Here is a 15,254-nt window from a genome sequence, read left to right as displayed (position 1 = left end):
CATTTAGCCCTGCAAAGTGGGGTGAAACGTTGGTTAACACTAAGTAGTTTTCTTTTACTATTTTGGAACCTTTATTGACCGTCACCCGGACTATCTTCCTCTAATTTTTTTTTTCTTTTAGACTGAAAATTGGCCTGGTATCTAAAGTTCCCGGGTTTTGGCACCACTTATCTTTTACTGAAGTGAAAACTAAAAATTTCAATATTTGTTGATTTTCTTTAATTAAACCAGAAAGCGAGCTAACCAATTTCATCATTCAGAAGTTATGGAGACCAAAACAAACTCGATTCAAAGTAGTTCAAGATGGCGGTATGCGTCCTTTGAAAGTTTGTGTAATTACTGCTATGTTGAGTACATAGATTAAAATGTTAAACAATGTATTTATACATTTTATTTTAATATTGTAATTTAAAATTTATTTTTTTCAATTTCATTAAAATGTAATTTGAAATTTATTTTTTCAATTTAATTTTTGAGAATGCAATCATTATTATTTTTTTAATAAATACATTTTAAAATTTACAATATTTCTAATTACGATCCTATAAGTACTGCACCCCTAACCCTTTGTGGGTTGTAGCAGTACAGGTTTAATTTTTTTTTATATTTTAAAATTATGACAGTGAGTGCAAATTTGTGATTTTATAAAACAGAGAGATTTCAGTTCCTCTATGTTAATTATAGAGTGCATTTCAAGTTTCTTATAAACGTGTTATTTCTCAATAGGGGTCCAAAAGCAATTTGTAATTTGTTTTAATGGCATTAGTTATTTATATGAAAATGCTATCGAAAATTAATTAGTTTTTGCTAAAGGGATTAAATTTTGGTTTGGCAAGAGTTCATAGCAATGAGTTTTCATTGTCATAGTTTCTAAATGATTTGCAATGTTCAATAAATTTAAATTAAATATTGAAAGAAATTTTTCTATATTTAACTTCTTTTACCTTTTCAACTTCCTCATCAAATGCATCCCCAGCATTAGATTCCTCCTTGCGAGACAACTCCATCAAACTAGCTCTCTTGGCCGCGAGATACAAAGACCTTTTTACTTTAAGATAGAACACCTCAGTAACCGCTCTTACACCATAATCTGGGACAAACGTACTACGTATTTTTGAATCCAAGTTGACACTCTGGAGAGACCCAAGTCCTTGCTGACCTGCACTTGGTGATTCAGCTAAAAAATAATAACAATTCTACATTAAATATAATCATAAAAAAACAAAACAATTTTTTTGCTAAAATATATTCCAAGAAAATGGATTCAAGAAATTAACAAAATGGTTTTCTGTCTTACCAACTCCCATATTTTGCATGAGCGCTTGAGTTCCGAAGTGTGTAAATGGGCCACTTTCAAAGACAAGATTTTCTCTTCCAACTGTCACTTCTACTCTACCCTCCAGTATCAAGACGAAGAAATCAACTGGTTTACCCTAAAAAAAGAATTAGACAACTCAGAAAGCTTGATCAAACAAAAATTAAATAATTTAAATATTTTCTTTATACAATCTTATACATATCATTAATAAAAGTGAAAAAAGAAAGAATTTACACCAAAAAATAGAGTAATAATTTATAAAGAAAACTAATAAAAAAAGCAATATACTTAACCTGTTCATAGATAACAGTATAAGCCTCTGGTCTGACTTCCTTCTTCTTGATTTTTATTTGGTAAAATATGTCTTGCCTCAACAATCTGCGAAGTACTGTCTCCGTTATGTTCTCAGGTTTGAAGGCATCAACAGCTGAAACGTTGATTATACATTTTAAAACTAATTTATCAGTTTAATTTAGAATTAATACTAAAATTCATTTTAAAAAAAACTTACAAGTTGATAAAAACTGATATGTGGCCAGCATAAGTTGGGGAGAAATATGGATGCGCTGATTTTCACTCTTCTCAGCAAACACTGTAAAATCCGTCTTCATTTTTCTATCTTTCCGCCTTCTTTTGGACTTATTGTCAGCTAGAATAAAAATGATCAATGAGAACTAAATATAATAATTTTTTTTTTTATGAAACATAGTTAATAATAATAACAGCACTTAACGTCAGATTGTCAAGTGCTTGCTCGAAAAGAATATTTACTGAGGAACAACAATATGGCTAAAATTGTCCACTAAGAATTAGGCAAAAAATATAAAATTGTCAATGATATCAGGCCTTGTTACAAGTAAACCCCACAAGTGATCACTGATATGGGGTTGTCAAGCTGGCTTGGGGCGTAGGCAGGATTTCACCAAGGGGGGGGGAGCAGACCTCAGCCCATTACACACACATAATCCTGGAACTTTGGGTAAATGAAAGATATGTAATTCTACATCATTCCAAGAAATACCCCTCTATTTTATTTCTACTTCATAAAATTCATTCATTACCTTTAAAATTTTTATAATCTATATTCACAATAAATTATTGTAAATGAGAGTTGAAAATCGAGCAATAACTTAAATATTAAACATAAATACATATAATACACATAATAAATACAAAAATATAAGAGGTGATAATGAGGTTTGCTATGAGAGCATTAGCCTTCTGGGATTGCTGGAAAAAATATTAACCACTTCTTCTACGAATGTTGCCTTCTTTGATTTATTTTTAATAAACATTTTGATATTATTAAAATGGAAAACTGTAAGTCATAATAGGAAGAATGAAATCTAAAAAACGTTCTTATTTATTGGTTTCCCCCATAATTGAGATAAGTTTATGACAAATAATTGTGCTCATTGAATCTTACCTTTTTAACCAAAGAATCGACGTATATCCATCTTGTACCTTCAAAAGTTTGTTGTATTCTGCGAAAATGTCAACTCAAAAATGTTACCTTCCTGATAATAGAATGTTTCCAGAAAGAAATCATTTATCAAATGAGTTCACTATTTTTTTTTTCTTGGTCTCAAAAAGTCGTGCCCCCCCCCCTGGCTACACCCCTGGGATAGGCATCATCACTGATCACACCATTCCTCAAAATAAGCCTGATTTTTTTTTTTATCTCAAAGAGAGAACAACATACAAATATTATAGAAATAGGAATACTATTGGATGACAGCCTTCATAATATAGTAGTAAAAAAAAAAATCTGAACTATTAGGATCTAGGAGAGGAACTAAAACAATTATGTAAACTTCAGAAAGTCAAGTTGCTACCATTGATTATCTCTACCAATGGTCTGATTGCGGAGACAACACTGGAGAGCAATAAGGACCTGGATCGGTCAGTAAATGTTCTAGAACTAATGCAGAAAGCTGTGTTGCTTGGGACTGCAAGTATAGTAAAAAAAATTATCAATATTGAACTTTAAACTTTTCTAACCTCACACTTGACCTAGGTCTGGGTAGGAGGTACTTCTGATGAAAGCCGAGAATGCCAATCGCTGTTCACATACCTCCATCCAAAATCTAAATCGACCAGATCAGTCCTGATGCAATCCTCCCACCTATGCTTCATTCTACCCCTTGGACTTTCAGTGTTCATTAACTTTTAAGGGATTTTTAAAGAGCATATCTATCTTATTCGCCATAATGTTGTAACTTAAATTACATTTACTGACTGCAGTTCCCTCATCACTCATCATTGTTGATAATTTTAACAATATCAAAAGTTAACAAATTATCACTAGATTTGTTCTTTGAAAAAGAAAAAAAAATGGATTAATTGAGTTAGGTAGCGATACAAATGTTTTGTTTTTTTTATTTTGAAATGACACAGTGATAAAATATTTGTACAGAAAAATTTCAATTATTTACACTCTTCAATAAATTCATTATAACAAATGAATATACTTCTTAAAATTGCATCGCCAACTTCTTTCCAGAAATATTTGGAAGGAGGGGCCACAACAAGCATTTTTTTTATTTTTTATACCGAGAATGCTAAGATACCAGTTAACCAACCTCAAGTCAGAAGCGGAGCCAGTTCAAAATTAGCAGGCTGAAATTTATTTCATGGCAGACCCAAGGAATAAATTTTAGTCTTTCCACTCTAGTTAGGATATGCAATGCATAGGATATGTAATGAGTAGGATAAGCTCCCTGTTTGCATGTGCCAGTAATGTCCAAGTAGGGGGGAAAGGTGGAAAAAAATTATACTGGTTTAAATAGCTTAAATAAGTACAAGTTCAGATGCGCCTACTTCAATAAGAAACGCATAAAATATTGGCATTGTTTTTAAATTGGAATTATAAACCGTATTACAACAATAATTTCCTCCAAATCAAATTTAAACTTCTTCAAGTGACCTAAGACAATCCATCAAGTTTCAGGAATGAATACATGTTGTATTTTATACTTGATAATATAAAGACATTCATAATGTAAAAATATTTTTAAAAAGAGAAAAAAAAAATCAGTAGCTAACAAGAATAATTCATACCAAATAGTTTATATAGGTATAATAGTAAGTAATTAAAATTCACTTACTGTAAACATCTGTTTCATCATTGATTTCTGCTTGGATTAATTCTTCAATAACATCTTCCAGTGTAATAAGACCAACAGTTTCGTAAAAGGGATCACCTTCTCCTTCTGAATTCACTCTCTGAACGAAAGCCATGTGACCCTTAATACCTAAATGTTAAACAAAACCATTGAATATAATGGAGTTAGTACAAGCTTATAACAATAACATAGAAGGTGTAAGTATTATAATTTTGTTTTGTTTTTTTTTAAAGAAAAACAATTATAATCTGCTTCATAACTTTCTACTCTTCAAAAAAAAAAATTAATAAAAGATTAGCAACATAATTTCAATATAGTTTATATAGTTTTAATTTATTAATGTATTAAAAAATACAAAATTCCAATGAAATTGTAAATAAAATTAATCTATTGCTTAGTATTAAAAAGTTGCTAGATCTACTGGCTGCTATATAGTGTTATCACAACAAAGTAACAATTGATCTATCATTGTACCAAATAAAAATTTAAATATGGTATGGTTAAATGAAAGAGTATGAAGTCCATATTTACAAAATACAAACTGTCAAGATGTGAATCCATAATACTCAGGGATATGTTCATTTGGGAGTTGAATAGACATTGATGATATCCATTCTGAATTTTATCATGATAATTTAGTCAAATGCCATTGAAGTTTACAGTAGAGTTGAAAAAATGAAACAAACTAAAACGCCGTAACACTTCGACCACAGTTAATGACACATTATCGTCAAGCTGTGGTGGTTTGGGAGCACATATGACGTTACGCTATTTTCAAAGGAGGTCAGTTTTCTAGTTTGTGTTCAGAGTGGTGGGAAGAGTTCTAGCACCTTCCTTTTACCTTGGATTAAACTGAACCTGTATCAGCTTCAACCAGTCACGATTTGTTCTGGTTTCTGAAGCTTTCTAGTCTTTTTACACTACTTCAAATTTTTTTTTTATTATTCAATTTATTCAAATTTTTTTTTAAGTATAAATTTATTTTCTTATGCATTGTTTTATTTTATATGCTTTAAATAACATTTGTTACATGTTCAAAAGGTATTTTTAATAAAAAAAATTTTTTTACATTGTTTTGGGTTATTTCATATTGTATAAATGTTTTATATAAAATTTAGTGACTTTCCAGAGTCCTTATTCAGTAATTCAGTTTAAAAAACCGTATATCATTCATGTACCAGCTGATTGCACACATAGATTCAGTAGTATATGTGGATGATAACAATAGTTAATAAACAGGTATTTAAACTTTATTAAGCTACGAGGAGCAGATGGTTGGGGGTGCAGTCAAATTGAAACACAAATAAGTTGATGTAACCTATTTAATTGTGCCAATGTTTCGGCTAGAGTTTCTAGCCTTCTTCAGGGCTGTTAGTTTGGAGATCAAACGCCTAAAACGTTGGCACAATTAAATAGGTTACACCAACTTATTTGTGATTCAATTTGACCACACCCCCAACCATCTTCTCCTCGTACGTCATCCTCGGTCAACTATCTCTCATAATTATTATGCTACATATCAAATTTTATACATTATGTAATGCTTATTTAAATTAAAAGAAAAGGAAACATTTTAAAAAAAATTAACATGTGGTTTTCTAGGGAGTCTCTGCGGTCAAAGTATTAAATAATACTTTAGGAAAAAAAAAGTTTACAAAAACGAGCTTTAGATTTTGAGAAGGATGGTAAAGGAGAAATTACTCATAGAATGAGTTATGCACAACCAATTTTTCCTCTGGATTCGTAGGATGGTTGTGTGATCCATTGTTTCTATGAAGTTGCTTAACAGGAAATTTTAAATTAAAACTAGTATCAAGTGGAGGTACGTTCGCTGGTTAATGTAGGTATGATAAAACCTAAGTAAAGAAGTATTAATAAAACAAATTTTAATTTTCATTATTTCGATCATAATTCTTTATTTTGCATTTTTTGTATGGGGCTTTCATATTGAATATTTGATCTGACAACCTATTGGTCTTAGATTTGACTCAAATAATTTTATTAAAATGAGTAAGTTTATCAGATTTATAAAGTTATAAGTAAGTTTATAAATCTGGTTAGTTTGCCTACAAAAAAACAATGAACAAAAAAAAATTAAAAATTAATTATATATGTAATAAACCTTCTTTGAACTGCTTGAAAAGTATGTCTAGAGTAGTATCTTCAAAAACAAAATAGCAAGTATTTTGGTAGAACTGGCAGACAGTCTTCAAGGGAGTATTATCATCGGGATCAACAAGCGCTAGATCTTTGATATAAAGCATGGAAACAACATTGGAACGAGTTCCTTCGTATACTGGGATCCTGGAGAAGCCTGAAAATAAAAAAAATTAATCAGAATCTAATACATGAATAATTATTATAACAAAATATAAAAGCTGTGTAGCAGTATTTGAGGAAAAAATATAAAGAAAATATAACTATACTAAAACTTTAATATAATGGACGCTCACAGGTAAGTTGGCTTTATCCCTCATACAGAAGTGTCTGTTAAGAAGCGGTTGATATAAAGAACAAAATAAATAAATGAATACAAAAAGAATACAAAAATGAAATTAAGCTGTGATACTTTCTTAAGTCCAGAAAAAACAAAATATAAAAATATAATTTTATACTATTTAAAACAAATATTGAAAATTGGAAGACAGTAAGCAGAATTGCAAGGGTCATTCTGGGGTAATCTGTGACTATGGTACCAAATAATAGAGAATTGGTATCAGTCTCAGAAAAAAACTGTAGTTGGCCCACAGAAAGATTTTAAAATTAATTTTTGGATTATATGTACTTACAAAGAAAAACCTCAAATTTTAAGAGGGGTTTACATTTTTTTTACATACGCAGAATACTGTAAACATAGGCTGAATGCTGGCTTCAGAATAACAAAATGTCTCTAAATATCTTTAGTGCCTATCAAATTTGGGATTGTGAGTTTGTGCATTTATATTTTATGAATTGTGTACACTACAGAGTAAGTGAAAAGTCCTGATGGGGGTTAACATTGATATCTATACCCAGAGTGGTCAAGTTCCAAAATAGAGAGGTTCAAATCCATTAAATTTGTACTTTGTTGGTCTGGACTTAAATAAAATTATTATTTAAATGGGGGTTAGGTTATAGAGAGGTACATTATTGTATTTTATTACCCTGCATTGTCAACATATTTTTAGTTGTTTTGTATCTTTTTTAGCCCTGATGAAGTAGCAAAATATCAGCAAAAAGATTTTAAGTTTGAATATAGTGAGTAAGAAAATCATTTTTCCGAATGTAATAGTAGTGCATGTTCAATGCAGCCTCAAAACACAACTATTTTTAAAAACATAGAAAAATACATTTAAAATATATAACCTATCTTTATAATTACTTTTTAAGTTAAATCGGAAACTGTTAGATGCAATTTACAATTAAAATTGATAAATAAGTATATAATGAAAACAGGATTTTTACCGGACTTCATAATTTCAGAAACAGTTTCAAAATCAAGAACGGCATCGATCGAAAGCATGAAAACATCCTCAATTTTGGTCATCACATCACGGACGATTTTCTGGCTGAGTTCCAGAGCTCCAGAAATTATATTCACTTCATCTTTTTGCAGGTCATTGAATTCTGTTGTAAGCTGAAATATTAAAGTTTTAAAAAAATGATTAGATACTTATGTCAAAGTATGGGATAAATAATTAGTGAATACAATAGTTAAATAAGAAGCATGCTGTATGAAGAAATATTAAGAGATAAATCAAGAACTGAAGAAGAAATTCTATAGGATCTTAGTACCACATCATTTCTCTTTTATTTTTATAACCAGTTGTTCTCCTATAATTGTTACAACAAAGAAATCTAAATTCTAAAATAAACATACTAAACTATGAGTCATAGATAACAGGACTAGAAATAAATAAAATACTCTATTACTTTGGAAAGAAGAGAAAATCTTGGACAACCAAAAATCACTACCAGATTCTACATTAAAGGTAGAAAAGAAAAAGAAGTGATCGAATGAAGCCATATACATTGTAAATTCAAAGTGGGATTAAAAAAAAAAAAAGAAAATCAAGACATCAATTCTTCATGAAGTTTCATGCATGGAATCAGAGGGTATTACTTTTACAGAGTAACTCTATCACGAAGAGAAGAAAAATAAATGCGTACTTACAGAGGAACATGAATTTGATATCATGCTGTATTAACAAAATTTGAGAAATATAAAATTTTATAGAAGCAATTGAGGCAAATTTGAATATTATCATTAATAATAATAAATTTAAAACTAATAATAACTTGATTTCTCTTAATAGAATTGTAACAGAATATGTAGTAATAGATGTAATAGAATCATAAAATAATGTTTATAAGCAACTAGGGTAAGTGCACCAAGTTATTGACATGTCGACCTTTGTTTTTAAATATTAAATAATATTTATAACATTAATATTTCATAATATATTAAAATTATTTAAATATTAAAACTATAAAGTTTGGTGCCAACAATCATTTAAAAATTGGTGCCAGTTATAAGCTGAGGGTTAACTTTTATTTTTCGGCATGTGTGCACTTAGAGCTTACTGTACACCATCCTTTACTCTGCTCAAATCAGGCCAGATGCCTTTGCAAATTTGGATATCGTATACGGATGAACAGTTTTGCAAAGCTTAGGATCCATGATATAATTACATCCAAAAGTGAGGAATTCTGTCCTAGTCAATGCATCAAATCTGCATAGGATATGATATGGAGCTTCATGATGCTCTCTGCAGATTGGTGACTCTATTAATCTCATTTTAAACAGATGTTTATTCAGCTGACAGTATTATGTCACCCACCTTAAGGTAATCTTGTCTATATGATAAATTGTAGTATTTCTTTTTGTACAAGAATCTTTTAGGAACATCTTTACTTCTGGTGATCAGCCTTGCCCTCAGGAATCACTTTGTGTCTCTTAGCTGGGACTAACACCACATATGGGATTGGGTGTGAAGAGAACATAGCTTTTAGCTTACAACTGGCAACAATTTTTAAACAGTTCTTGGAATCAATCTCTTAATATTAAAAAAAAACAAAGCTTAACTTTTCAACAACTGCTACACTTACCCTATATCTCTTTTCAAATTTTATACTAGTAATTTACAGATAATGAAATAAAATAGTTTTTAATATTATCAACAGAAGTTTAGAATGATATCAAAAGGAAAAAAACAAATAAAATTTACCATAAATATGATAAGAATAAATGTTACTACCCTGGATAAATTTTATAAGTAGCTTTTGTAAAAAATAATATGAAACATAATTATATTTCATAATGATCATATTTTTCAAATAAATACTTTAAAAGAAAACATTATCTCACTATACCATAACAAAATACAAAAAAAATAGTTGAGGAAGGTATTAAAAAGGAGGAAATACATTTTAAGTGTAAATTTAATAAGTAAGGCAATTGATTCCAATATACTTTTTAAGAAAAAAAAGTTTTAGTTTATTTTTCATAAGTTCACAATTGATTATATCTTAACTATTCTTGTTATTGATTATAATGTAACCAAATAGAATCTAATAAGTCTTTATTTATAAAATATTAAATTAATTCAGATGTACAGTAAAATTTAATCCATTATTTCCTCTTATAATTAGCTAAATAAATCTAGTCAAAGAAATGTATATTTTAATTTTTTAATACAATTTTATTTTATTATTCACTTTTTTTTTTTTTTTTTTGTATTTTGTTTTTCATATAAAGGAAGTGGAAACATCAGGACGAATCCAAAAGACAACGAGGATCACATCAGCAAGACTGGAAGACCTTGAACCTTACCAATGTCATTCATACTCCTGAGGTAAAGAGCATATAGATAGAGAACTGAATGAAAATGAGTCATTATCGATTGACTGGAGGAGGGAGGTTGAGGTGGAGAAGCGGATCGATAGTTCAAATCTGGCGAGATATCGAATCTCCGTCGAACTCCTACCCACAACAGCTAGGGGAGCAAGAAACTCAGATAGTACAATATTAGATCAAGTTACTGCTCTTCCTAAAGGAAAAAATGGAATGTTATGGACATTTGGAGGTCTTACAAATAGCCAAAGGAAATTCTTTCAATGGAACGCCGAAGCATCGATTTCATACTAAAACAGAAACAGTCTCCCTTAAAACTGACCAACATGGAAGGTTAATAATGAATGTAAAAAACAATGATTAATGTAATGAAAACTGGTTAGATTTAATAATAATGGTGAATAAATGTAACGGTATAGAACATCACTAAGTCTTGTAGCTAGGACTACAATATACCTGCAAACCTAACAAAGGACATACATGAAATGGATGAATGATAATGTGATTAAAGAAGCATTACCACGCATCAAATTTAAAGTATAAAAATACCTTCACCAGTTCTTTGAGTCGTTCCCTCGTATAGACGGCGCCGATTTCCTCACCAAGGCACCAGTCGAGACACTTGGAGATCGGATAGGCGAGGGGCCAGGTAAAGACCATGACGAACTTGGTGATCATGATGGTGTTGGCACCAATGGCAAGACCATGGCGGGAACAGATGGCCTGCGGGGTGATCTCACCCATGATGACAATGGCCAGGGTGGAACCTACAACGGCGATGAGGCCTGAAGTAAGATCGTCCATGATGATGGTGAAGGTGGAGTTGACCATTACGTTCCCTAAGAGGATACTGCACAGTAGGTAGTTACCGTGTGCACGGACGGGGAGAATCGTCTTGGCGTACTGCCTCTCCTTAGCCGTACCGGTGTTGCAGATGATCTTGAGGTCCGTCCTGTCGAGGGACATGAGGCCCAAGTTAAGGCCGGAGAAGAGGGAGGAGAAGAAGAGGCAGACGGTCATCACGATAACGGCGAACCACACTGGCACTATCTTCTTGTACACTTTGAGGGAGAGGTAGGTCTCGGATCCCATGTGGGCCCAGGGGTTCTTCATGTTCGGGTCGGACTTGTTCTGCATCTCGTTACGAGCGCAGAAGTAATAAGGAATGTCGGTGTCCAGCTTCTCCGACAGTTCCAATTTCAGCAAGGCGGTGTTCATACCTTCCAGGAGGCTTTCTTGGTCGATCTGCAACACACATCACTAAACACTTTTATAAAAAAAATAATATATTTTAGCAACTAACGATAAAGTTATTCAAAATCATTGATTAAAATAGTTCGAAAATCTGCGATAATGAAAAACATAGGGAGAAGTATTTACCTCTAGATGTTTCAGCGTGTCTAGGATGATTGAAACATGCTATAATGTATAAACCATATTGATTAAATCCATTTATCCTTATTTATAAAAAACTTAGATCAGTAAAGTTAATATACAAGAAATTTTGAGAATTGAAAAAAAAACCGGCGTTTAATTTATCCCTTCATCTTGCGTACATAAAATTATTATGTTTAGTTAATTAAAACAGGAATTTATTTTGGATATTTGAAGAAAGTTTTCGAAAACTTATCCGATAATATATCCTTTTTCGTTTTACTAAAAAATAATAGAGCTCAACGGTGTTTTTTGGAAAATATACTCTTATCTGAAAATAGTACTTATACTACTAGCAAACTAAGATAACACTGTTATACTTCATAATAATGTTTTCTTCAGAAAAACTGGAATACAACGCAAATTTCTAACAAAATAAATAAATAAAAAATAGAGGAGGTCCTATATCACTTTTGAAACCCGTCACTCCCGCCCTCCGTGGTAGCTTTACCGTAAGTTTAAAAAAGACCCTTATTGCGAGTACGTTGGTCGATGTAAGCGACATATTACAATATCACAAGAGGAGATCATAACGCCAAAAATATTAGAAGGCAATCATTCCCGGCCGTCCCGCCCCACTAAAGCGTCCATTTAATAACGGTCCTATATCACTTTAAAAACATTTACTTAAATAAGAGGAGAAAGTTAGTTAAAAAGAGCAACATCAACAACCAACGAGTATCAAGTTTAGTCCAATAAAAATAGACTAACTTATGTGAAATTCAAATTAGACAACTTAAAGAAACCTACTTACGAGGATTTAATACCATTATGTGTATTTCCATAATAAATAATTATAGCAAGGGATGTAGGAATTAATTCCCAACTTATCTCCTTCGGAAAGACTGAGTCGAATAAAGTAATATCTCAGAAAACATTTATAACTTTACTGTCTAGATTTAGTATACTTACGACAGATTCATTAAGACATAATTAGGTCAAGATTTACTCAACGTTAATAAACAGAACGGTCACGAATATAAGTTAAGTATGAACGTTATCAGTGTGTACTTACGTACGAATTTTGTGAATTATGACCAATATTCAAAGTTAAAGAAAACAGAATAAGTAAGTCACACTAAATCTATCTAGGACACATTCAAACTGGCAAACCAGATTCAGTTCATATTTATACACCTTTGTAATATTATGTAAGCGTAAGAAAGATTTTTTATATAATGTATACATGTAAATTATATCCATAATTTAAATAACTGAGGTGCTATATTCGACCACTCATAGAAACACTCCTAGCGGTCCCGAGGTGAACTATCATAAGAAGGTTATAAGAAATGTTTTGTTTTTTGTATTCAAATGATTAGCTTCAGTTTATAATAATAACTCTGTCAAGTTGATTCTTTTAATTACTTCTATTTGTAATTAGCAAGAAAGTAGACAGACGATTGCTAAAACGATAGTTTATTATAAATAAAAGGTTATGGAGCCATAACCGAAGCACTATTCTACTTACCTAAAACAATATAATAGAATAAAAGTCCCTTCCCACAGTTTTTAATGAATCTAATAGTGAACTATTACAAGTAATTGAAAGATTCTTGACAAAGTTCTTATTATAAACACAAGCTAATCATTTGAAAACAAAAACAAAACATTTCTTATAACCTTCTTATGATAGTTCACCTCGGAACTGTTAGGGGTGTTCGAATATAGTAGCAGCACAGTTATTACAATTATGAATATAATTTACATACTTATATCTAAGTGACCTGAAATCGAAACACTGTTCGGACACAGGTCACCTACGGTAGCTCCTCTCAATGCAAGAGATGAGCTGACTGAGGCTTGCCTGAGGGTTACCTGTTGCTTTTCCGTAACCGGGAACTCGCAGACTTCCCCGGACCTCCCGGGCTTGTGTGTTAGAACGAAGTAGGTGTCGTTCTCCCAGCCGGTTCCGAAGAGCCGCAGTAGGTTGACGGATCCGGCCAGCAGGGAGGGCACTCCGTTTTCATCGGCGTCCATCGGGGAATCCGAGCTGACCACCGTGTAACCGAACATCCGTAGCGAGGAGACGGATTCCCATCGCTTCTCTCTTAAGCTGGAACAGATAGAGATGATGTAAAACACAATTTTTTAAAATTTATTTTATTAAAGAGGTTTAATACAATCTGTCACAATTTAAGGGCAACAGGTACTGGTGTTCAAGTATTTATTTGTACAATATGTATTCAGAAAAGCAAGAAAAAACAAGAAATTGAGAAGAAAAAAAAAGTTAATGACAACAATAGTAGTCACTGAATTAAAAGAAAATAATTAGGATTGTCTCTGTAGGAAGTCTGGTGAGTCAATTCATAAAAAAATTATTTGAGGTTAATGACTTGATGACTTAATGAAATTTTTATTAAAACATAGTACAACGTTTCGGGACACTGTCCCATATTCATGTACTTTAAACCTACAACAATAATAGTAAAAAATCACTAAGTTAATGTTAAATACAAAGCAGGACTTGAAAAAACATCGAGGTAACCAAACAGCACACTGGACATGAGATAAGGTCCAAAGAGGTAGTAAGTATATATAGAGTAATGGCTGTGCTAAGTAGTGAAGATGCACAAATTGTGACATGATTTCATATATGAAATTATGAGGTGAATATAATTGAGTGAATAAAAATAAATAAGGATGAAGATTGTTGTCACATGGCACATGGTCAGCATGAAAAATGAAACACTAAATAAGAAAATTTTCATCAAAGTCTGCAGCTATAAAAGTATAGGGGGGTATGTAAAAGAAGTGAAAAAGGAACTGGGTAGACTAAAAATAACGGATGAAGACTGCTTAAAAAGAGAGCAATTTGAGAATAATCTAAAAGAGGTTGGGGTTCTTGTGGAAAAGAAGGAAGGACGAGAGAGAAGATGGACTGAGGAAGAGTGGGAGGAACAGTCCAGGAGGATGAAAGAAGGTTGGAGTAGAAAGAAGGTGGAAGGTCTGAGAATGAATCGAAAATGATGATCGCGTGAACAAATAAATAAATAAACAAAAGAAAATACTATCATGACTTGTACAAACCAAAAAATTAATCTATATAAAAAATGTAATAAAAAAAAAATGATCAAATAATAATATTTTATGTACACGTCAAGTAAAAATCAAGAACAAATGTTTTACGAAAAAAATACCTTTGAGGATAATGAATTTTGTGAGCATTGACAGAAACAGTTCCACTTCAGACAAGACAAATCATCAATATGAAGGTTCATATTAATTAATCTATTTCAAAACATCAATGTTAATCTATTCAACTTTTTTTCAATCAAAGTTTTCCCTGCAAAACCATCGCATTTAAGTTGATCAGGTTTATCGCTGTCTTCATCGTAGATCAAGGCCACTTACAAATTTTGTGCGATGGACCCTCTTAATTTCGTCATACGGAGTTTTTTGGTATCTAGGAATTGCGTACGTTCATGTACGCATAAAACAAATCATTTTCAATTGATACAGTTTTTACATTTTTGTTTTCATTATTGGAAGAGATTTATGATATCAGATATAGATACCATATATATCTATCTATGTATATATA

General features: G+C 31.5%; 1 protein-coding gene across 3 annotated transcripts in view; it reads right to left on the bottom strand.

Annotated features, from left to right (window-relative positions):
* The window catches only part of LOC106678912 (metal transporter uex), a 235,577-nt gene that overhangs the window by 8,619 nt on the left and 211,704 nt on the right, over positions 1-15,254 (bottom strand). For 2 of the 3 annotated variants that reach the window (XM_067049120.1, XM_067049118.1), the window contains exons 2-10: positions 13,529-13,766; positions 10,826-11,521; positions 7,888-8,059; positions 6,566-6,757; positions 4,426-4,572; positions 1,830-1,967; positions 1,612-1,745; positions 1,298-1,433; positions 945-1,177 (exon numbers count right to left, since the gene is read on the bottom strand). In XM_067049120.1, the coding sequence (XP_066905221.1) occupies positions 945-1,177; positions 1,298-1,433; positions 1,612-1,745; positions 1,830-1,967; positions 4,426-4,572; positions 6,566-6,757; positions 7,888-8,059; positions 10,826-11,521; positions 13,529-13,766 (2,086 nt within the window). The remainder of the gene's footprint in view (positions 1-944; positions 1,178-1,297; positions 1,434-1,611; positions 1,746-1,829; positions 1,968-4,425; positions 4,573-6,565; positions 6,758-7,887; positions 8,060-10,825; positions 11,522-13,528; positions 13,767-15,254) is intronic. The other variant, XM_067049119.1, reaches the window with a different exon arrangement.

This window comes from Halyomorpha halys, unplaced genomic scaffold, assembly GCF_000696795.3.
Source record: "Halyomorpha halys isolate HHAL.00 unplaced genomic scaffold, Hhal_1.1 Scaffold168.1, whole genome shotgun sequence".
Lineage (NCBI taxonomy): Eukaryota > Metazoa > Arthropoda > Insecta > Hemiptera > Pentatomidae > Halyomorpha > Halyomorpha halys.
The sequence above is the reverse complement of the archived record's forward strand: the minus strand, read 5'-3'. Positions and strand labels throughout refer to the sequence as shown.